Here is a 9,103-nt window from a genome sequence, read left to right as displayed (position 1 = left end):
ATTGTTTTTATAAAATTGCAGCCAATTAAAATTATAGCCATCATTGAAGAGGCGTAAGGCCTTGGTTCAGAAACCCCTAACGTTTAGATCAACCAGGGAAGAGGAGGAAGAAAGGAGGTGATGGACATATCAGATCACTGTGGAGAACTTTTGCAGATCTACCTCTTCCTCCATGGATCTGCTATACTCACTGGGGGTTAGCTAGTGGTCATATATAGTTAGAAAACTCTCCAGGTACTTCTGATGCACGCTTTCAACTAAGAACCAATGATTTAGACATGTGTATACCCACACACACATAAATAGCTATGTATGTGTATATGTCTATATATACAGAAAGTTGAAAAGTTGATATAGCTGTATGTCTATATACAGACATAGTAAACGTTAAAAGATGTATTTATACAGTCATTGCCACATCCAGTCTGTTTTCTACAGTACTGTCAGGGTGAATCCCTTGATTAAAATCTTCTCATGACTCCTTCTGTCAACAAACTCAAACCCCTTAGCATTTCATTCCACATTAAATGCAATTCCATGAATGAGACATGTTCTCTCACATCTCTAAACTTCTGTATAGCAGAGGGAGAAGAGAAGGAAGTTAAAATGTGTACAACCATTATGGAAAACAGTGTGGAGGTTCCTCACAAAATTAAATATAGAATTGCTATATGACCCAGCAATCCCACTTCTGGGAATGAAGTAAGTATCTTGAAGAAATACCTACACTCCAATGTTCACTAAAGCATTATTCACCATAGCCAAGATATGGGAACAACCTAAGTGTCCATCAATGAAAGAACATATAAAGAAAATGTGGCATATACATATGATGGAATATTATTCAATCATAAAAATGGAAAACCTGTCATTTGTAACACAGATACACTTTCAAGGCATTATGCTAAGTGAAATAAGCCAGACATAGAAAAACAAATATTGTGCGATTTCACTTACATGTGAAATCTAAAAAAGGTCAACTCATAGATACAGAGAAGAATAGTGGTGGCCGAGGGCTGGAGGGTGAGAGAAATGGGGAGCGTTGGTCAGAGTACAAATTTCCAGTTGAGATGAATAAATTCTGGGGCTCTACTGTAAAGCATGGTAATTATGATTAGAAATACTATATTGTATACCTGAAATCTGCTAAGAGTAGATCTTAAGTGTCCTCACCACACACACACAGATAGTGACTGTATGAGGTGATGGGTATATTGAATGCTGTCATCATTTTACAATGTATGCATATATTAAATCATGAGGTTGTACAACTTAAAAAAAAATACAAAAATTCCAAACAGAAGAAAAAGCCAAGTTGACCTTTAATCATTCTAAAATGGAAGATGCTAGATCATCAGGTATTAGGTTTATTTCTTCTAGGTTTCTGGTAGTAGCAACAGTCAATGTTTCTTGTTTTCGTTGGTGGTAAAAAGAATGGAGGAAAGCTAGAGGTAGAAGTCTGCTGCCACAGAGAAGAACTAAAATTTGAGGGGATAATAACAGAAGCTGTGTTACAGATGTTTGCATACAGCTGTTAAATGCTTCCTTATAGTTCCTTGGGAAAAGGGCATTGTGTACTTTTACATTGTGTCTTGGAAAGTTTCATCCTGCTGTAAAGGCAATGTTTCCCAAAGTGTGATCTGTGGAATACCAGTCCTACAATATGTTCTTTTAGAATAATTTTCTTCTCCTTTACTCAGATATTGAAACTTCAATTTTTATCTTAGCACTCACACCTGCTCCCTTAGGTGTAGCATCCTAAAGACAGAGATTATATCTTATTGAACTTCATAGCTCCAACTCAGCACCTAGTCTCTCTTATAGGCTAGATGAGCAGGCCCTGTTTGCTCCTCATTTATGGTACCTCCTAAAGGTGGGAAATAAACATGCCCTATGACCCCTACAAAGGTCCTAGGCAGATTTCTTGGTTATGAAAAGTGTTGCTTTGCTCAACAATCATAAACAATTCTTATAATAACTTGAAAACTGTGACAGTTATCAAGTTCATGGTTATTTATGAAATAGCATCATGTAGCGAGACCTACCAATCCAAAGAACCTTTAGTTTCTTGAGAAGCAGTGTTAGAGTACAAGCTGCATCATGAAACCTCAGGTCACTGCTCTCTCTCTAAAAAAAAAAAAAAAAAAAAAAAAAACAAGGTAACCCTAATCATGACACCTTCACTATTCAACCCTGACATCCCTTTGTAGTTTACATAGGCCCAATTCGATACCCGAGGTATTAGTCTGCTTTCGCTGCTTTAACGAGAGACCACCTCCTGAGTGGCTTAAACAATAAAAATTTATTTCCTCTCAGTTCTGGAGGCTGAAAGTCCAAGATCAAGGTGTGAGTAGGTTTGCTTTCTCTGAGGTGTCTTTCCTTGGCTCTCACCTGGCCACCCTCCTGCTGCTTTTTCACTTGATCATCCTGCTGTGCATGCAGCCGTCTGTTCTGTGTCCTATCTCCTCATCTTATGCACAACAGATTAGAATAGAGCCCACTCTAACAGCCTAATTTTAATGTAATTATACCTTTAAAGATCTAAATTCAGTCACATTCTGAGGTACTGGAAGTTAGGGCTTCGACATATTACTAGGGGGAGGGTAAGGAGGACACAATTTAGTCCATAACTCCCCATCATCCTTTTCTCCCAATAGCCTGTTTCTATCTGCGGTTTCCGCTTTCCTTCCCCACCTGCGGTATCTCGGTCCTTATTGCCCACTCCCTCCTCGTTCTCCTTTCTCCCTAGCTCATCCTCACCTTTCCTGTTTTCTTGGGGTCCCCCATGGACCTTTAACGTGGAGAAGACCCACTTCCTTTTTCTTTCTGTCCCCTCCCAGCTGGTTTTGACTGTCGGTCTCCTGGCTGTGGTGGTTTATCTCTACACCGTGGTGGCTTTCAACTTCTTTCGCAAGTTCTACAATAAGAGTGAGGATGACGATGAGCCCGATATGAAGTGTGATGACATGATGACGGTAAGAGCCCACTCAGGACCGCCTGGTCACCCAGCCTTGTTGGGAAAGAAGGGCTGTGGTTGGTTTGGGGAACTAAGAGTGATAGTTATAGAGGAGAATATAATGTCTCATCCAAAGGCGACAAGTGTTCTAGAAAGGTGGAAGTGGCGGAAATGGGTTTCAGGAGTACTCGCCTAAGGCTGGGTGGAAAGAGAAGCACACCCTCAGGGCAGGTCATCATTCACATACATTTGTTTGTACCTAAGTGTGAGTGGACCTGTATCTAAATTTCTTGGAAGGCAAGCTTATGATTCTTTGTCTCTGAGAGCTGGATGAAAGTCCCATGAATCTGTTGCTCAATTTATTTCAGCAAGCCAGCACGGGTTCTTTCAGCCACCATAGTCTGAAAAATGTAACAGCAGTACGATCAGGTCAGGGGCAGCCCCATCAGGACAGGCCCAAGTGGGAAAGAAGGGCACAGCTCAGGGTGAGCCTGCACAGCTGCAGCAGCACCTCTGTAAGTGCATAGTGAGTAGATGTCAGGAAAAGAACATGTGTGTCAGTGACAGGGAACTGCCCCAGCTGTAACCATTTCTCTAGAAAATGGGTAAGACTTCTTGGCTAAAAACTTTCCTATGCTTTCTTGGGGCAGAACGCTCCTGTGACCAGCACCTGTTTCCATGCTGCCCTTGGCTTTTGAATTTTCAGTTGTGAGACTGCCTTTTCCTCTGAACCAAACCCATCTGGTCAGGAGAGACACAGGGCACCCTGCTCTGTGAGCCAGTTCCCAGATGCTTGCACTGGATCACACATAGCACAGAAGGAGAGACAGTCTATTTCCCAAGACGCTATGGGAATCTTGGCCCTACCGGGTGTACGGAGAATGCGGAAGTAGATGGGGCCTTCTCCGGGAGGCTGTAGCCTGGCCTGAAATCCACACGAGCACTCTTAAAATTAAAAGAAGGAAAACCAATATCTGGCATGTATGCCATACCCATCAGGGCTTAAAAGTCTTTTAACTTATGGATACCTTAAAGGAAATCTTTTGTTATGTATCAAATGGCTCAAAATTTTTAAATGTGCAGAAAATATCATTAAAGTCTAAATGTAACACTCTTTCCCTTGTGGTAGACGCCAAACTGATCAGAGAGTGTAGTGGGGAGCAGTTAGCCGGAATAGCGACACCACTGAAGAGCACTCTTCTGGCCCAGGGCTGTCATAGTTTGATCTAATTATATGAGTGATCTGACCACCTTGCTAAAAACAACACTGTGACTTTTACCTGAATTGCCATTATTTTTCTTCTCCAGTGTTACCTATTCCACATGTACGTCGGGGTGAGAGCTGGAGGCGGCATCGGCGATGAAATCGAAGACCCTGCTGGTGACCCTTATGAAATGTACCGCATCGTCTTTGACATTACATTTTTCTTCTTCGTCATTGTCATCTTGCTGGCCATCATTCAAGGTACGTTTGCCAGTTAAGTAAAAGCAGGGCTTAATCTAGTTCTATCTTCCTACATCTATGACATAATTGTTTTATATAAAGGGGTTTGGGCATTCCTTTACTTGTTAATGCAACAAACATTTATTGAGCATCTACTATATATGAGGCCCTGGCTACATATAAAGCCAAAGACACAGCCAGGTACCAATACAGGCATACCTCATTTTACTGTACTTCACTGAAGTTGTGGTTTTTACAAATTGAAGGCAAGACCTTCCGCCAGCAAAAAAAAGATAATGACTTGCTTTATTGAGAGACTCACTTGATTGCGGTGGTCTGGAACCAAACCTGCAATATCTCCGAGGCATGCCTGTACAAGAAACTTGAGAATCCTGACAGCAGACCACCCCTTCTTTCCATTCCCTACTCTGAACTGATGATTTCCTTCTCATTCTGCTCCCTAGAGACCACCTGTGCCTCGTCTTGCCCTCATCATTTTCATCCCAGGCAATGGGGTGGGGAAGGAACATAGGAGCTATGACATGTGACAGGTTTTCTCTTCTTTGCAGGGAGGGGGTGGGATACTGATAGTTAGGCAACAACTTATCAGGAATTAGAGGAAGATGATGAATCTAGTTTGAGTCACACCTTGCGGTACCTGGAAAACATGCAGGTGTTGAGGGCTAATAAGCAGTTAACTGTAAAAGGTTTTTCAAGGGACAAGTCAGAAATGAAATAGGATAGAATATAATACATATAAACACAAAAATAAAACAATAGAAATGAGACTCATCGTGGCACTGGTGCTCAAAGGTGTGGGTGTAGAGGCGATTTCCCAGGAAGAGCAGCAACAGGACCGAGGAAGAACCCTGAGACACATCAATGCCTGAGGGGCTAGGAGAAGAGGGAGAGCCATAAGACAGAAAGCAAACGAGCAGAATGTAAGAGGGAGGGACAAGTTTCTAGGAGGAGTGAGTGGTTAACACAGTGCTACTGCAGAAAGGTGGAGGATGAGGAACAATGAGAAGCGGTTAGCCAAGATGCAGCATTTGAAAACAAGTAGATTTTGCTGATCTTGTTTTCCTTGAATAGTTTTGCCTGATGATTTACTTTTTTACAAAACAAAATGGGCTCTGCCATTCCTTCTATCATTCCTATACCCTGAACCCCTGAATAGATTATTTAAAACACTTTATCTGTCTTCATATTTAAAATTCCAGGTCTTATTATTGATGCTTTTGGAGAGCTAAGAGACCAGCAGGAACAAGTGAGAGAAGATATGGAGGTAATGTTCTCCCAACAACTCATCCCAACTCCAATTTTGTATCTCACAGCAAATATAATTTTTAAACAACAGGTTCTGCTATTACTGAGGGCCGGCCCTCGGCAAAATTACCAATGAAGTTTTCCTTGCCTGTCCTCTTCTAGGTGCCTACTACCAGCTCTCTGTTCTGCACTATTCCATGCCCCTGCCCTGTGCTTGGGCAGGAGCAAGTACCCTCAGCTAGCTAGGATCTAGGTGGGTGGTGCTATGGAGTAGACGACTAATAGTCTGAAGAATCTCAAATATTTTTCAGTGTCTCCCAATTCAAGCAGAGATCACCCCCCTTTTTCCACTGCCTGTAATGTCACACCTACTAATGCCTGTACTACCTGTTATTTTTCTAGACTAAATGTTTCATCTGTGGGATTGGCAATGATTACTTTGACACGACGCCTCATGGTTTTGAAACACATACATTACAAGAGCACAACTTAGCCAACTACTTGTGAGTACTCTTGGTCTATAGAGGTGACGGGGGAAAGAGTGGCAGAGTAAAATCAACAGTTATGTCATTTAGTTCAGTCTCTGCTGATGCCATTTCTCTGAAAAGCAGAGGCAATTACAAAAGGACTTCCAGGAGTCCTCATGAGCCCACATCTTTGTCAATACACGCTGCCTCTCCCATGTTTTCACAGATGTGTATGGTGGACTATTCTTGCTCTGAGCTCAGGTCAGTTCCTCAACCTAGGATTAGATCCTGTCCCTTCTCAAGGTCACATAACTCCAGCAGTTTTTCTACTGCAGTTTTCCTATCACCACACAATTATTTTAATCCTGAGCAAAGGGAAAAAAAACCTGCGGCCCTACTTTTACTTCTAGCAAAAACTGAAAATGTTTACGCTCGCTGTCTCCAATTTTCCCCTTCCCGGTCAGGCCTTCCTTCTCACCACCTCACACTGGCTCTTGTCAAGGTAGCCAGTGACTTGGATGTCACGAGATTCCGTAGTCAATTTTCAGGCGTGACCATGTCCATCCTCTCCTAGTAATACACAGGCTCCATGAGAGATTTTTAGATGTGTTTTCACACTGTTCTAAGGCCCGGTACCCAGTAGACAAATAATATTTCACTTTTTCTAAAGTGAAATATTATTCACTTTAGAAAAAGTGAAATATTATTCACTTAAGAACATGTTATTCATTGCCCACAGTGTGCCACGGACTGCCTGTGAAACGTAATAACTTAAGAAATTTACAGAGAATATAGATTACCTGACAATTCGGATTTCTATACGTGATCATTTTCAAGAAAAGAAAAAAACTGCTGAGCTACGCTCCTGGCCTAGCCCTTCTCCGCTGTGCCTACATTGTCAAAGAAAAGTGGCAAAGCCAGAGCTTTTTGCTAGTTTGAGTTTTTAAAAAATAACTTTAGCATACCCTTCCTCAAGTCCTGATAACTTATCATTGGTCATTAAGAGAGTTTGCATCTTAATAGCGTGATCAAGGTGGATGTCCTTCCATAAAAGGTAAGCACAAGGCCATATAGGTCAGGACCAGTGAACAGAGAAGAGTAAAACGGCACTGTTATTTGGGTTGGGATCTCCTTCTGCATCTTCCCATAGCACTCTATATTATAATAGTCTATTTTCTGTCTCTGTACCCCTCTATTAACTAGCTTGAGGGGAAGAGAATCCATCTTATTCATATTTGAAACTCCTCCCTAAAACCGGTGCCTTCTCAAATAAATGTGCTAGGGAAGGAATAAAGTCCTACATGCTTGAGTCCCATGGTAAGTGCATTGGCCGTGCCACCTTTCTTAGTCTGATAAAGGAAAAGGAACAAAGGAAACTAATGTATTTATAGCCTGTACTATAGACCACAATCTGAAGCTATAAACCTAATACCCTGTGAGAATTCCAAATCTGGGGCTCAGGCTCTCTCCACCCTCAGAAGGGTCTTATTTCTACTTTCTTTTATACCAACAGCCCCACAGTCCTTTTCCTGAAGGGCACGAGACTGGTTCCTTTGGAAGGTGGCTCTGAGGTCATGCAATGCAAGCTGAGAACTCAGCCTCTTGGAGACTTGTGCATTCCAGACAGACTTAAACCTTAGACACAGCAGTTAGAGCAAGTGAAACTACAATGGCATTTCTCAGTTGTCTCTAATAAAAACAAAACTATACTTCTGGAAGAATGAGAGCAATTTAATGAGATTAAATGCTTTCCCAAAATTCCATGACATATCCTTGAGACACATATAATTCTACATTCTCGTAGATGATAAATCAGCCTACTAAAAATTATATGGTAAGATTTTTAGTTACCAGTTTTATTGTTTAGGATATTTTTAAATAAAATGGTAGCCAAAATGCTTTTTCACAGTGATCTTAGCTCAAGGTTTGGGGATGGTAAAAAGGAGCTCTCCTTATAAAAAGACTAAATTTGAGATTGACGTATATTATAAAATGATGATTTGTGTCATCGTGCCACATTTCCCCAGCTGGGAAAGGCCTAGCAGACAGCATCATACTAAATATATTTGAACCCTCTCTCTGGTTCAATTGATTGAGTAAATGAACTTAGGTTTCCTAATTGAAGTATCTAATATTGTCTTTTTCTCATTAATTACATCTTTTTTCCAGGTTCTTCCTGATGTATCTGATTAACAAAGATGAAACAGAGCACACGGGTCAGGTGAGAAAAAAAAATTCTCTAATAATAATACCCGTGTTAGCGCTTCCTTTACCTAAGCCTTGAGAATAGGTAGAACACAAACTGAGATGGGCCGATGACTTCATTGGTCTCACATGCATTATTCCACCATTCTAAGGCAATTCCACTTTATTTCAAAAGACCTCCTGGTTATCCTTCCTAACAAACAAACACTGACATTTACTAAACCTTTATGGTTATTGCTTCAGAACAGAATAGCTGGAGGTGGGGAAAACATTATAGAAAGACAATGAGAAACTAAGTGAATGGCAATAAGAAAGAGCAGGAGAATCATAATAAAATGCTATAAGATGGCATAAGATAACCTTATATGTTGGTGACACAGGGTATGGAGGGGTGGGTGTGTAGGTATGAATGAAGGTATGTGACAAAAGGGACTCGACCAAGTATGAAAGAGAACAAGGGCGGAAGAAGCAAGTTATCAAATATTCAAACATTTAAGAGTGGCCATTAGTCTCCACATCTGGCTTTAGCAATCCAGGAATCTGCCTATGCCACCACTCAATGTTCCCTCATCGTGCATTCTTTGACAGATTACAAATGACATGGAATTAGCCTACTGCTAAATCTAAGATTTTTAGTGGTAATCATTGAGTTGGTTTCAGTGGGTTTTTTTTTTTTTTTTTTTTTTTGCGGGGAGTGGTGGGGGCAGTGCGGCGCAATGGAGATGGTGAGAAGGGGGAAGCAATGACATCTTGCTCCCTAAATAG

General features: G+C 41.2%; 1 protein-coding gene across 1 annotated transcript in view; it reads left to right on the top strand.

The window, feature by feature from the left end:
* RYR3 (ryanodine receptor 3) overlaps nt 1-9,103 on the top strand; it is a 346,270-nt gene that overhangs the window by 336,112 nt on the left and 1,055 nt on the right. The window contains exons 98-102 of the mRNA XM_023527702.1: nt 2,841-2,975; nt 4,265-4,421; nt 5,621-5,685; nt 6,069-6,169; nt 8,303-8,354. Of these exons, the coding sequence (XP_023383470.1) occupies nt 2,841-2,975; nt 4,265-4,421; nt 5,621-5,685; nt 6,069-6,169; nt 8,303-8,354 (510 nt within the window). The remainder of the gene's footprint in view (nt 1-2,840; nt 2,976-4,264; nt 4,422-5,620; nt 5,686-6,068; nt 6,170-8,302; nt 8,355-9,103) is intronic.

Source organism: Pteropus vampyrus, unplaced genomic scaffold (genome assembly GCF_000151845.1).
Source record: "Pteropus vampyrus isolate Shadow unplaced genomic scaffold, Pvam_2.0 Scaffold19, whole genome shotgun sequence".
NCBI lineage: Eukaryota > Metazoa > Chordata > Mammalia > Chiroptera > Pteropodidae > Pteropus > Pteropus vampyrus.
This window is presented reverse-complemented; position numbering and strand designations above follow the sequence as displayed.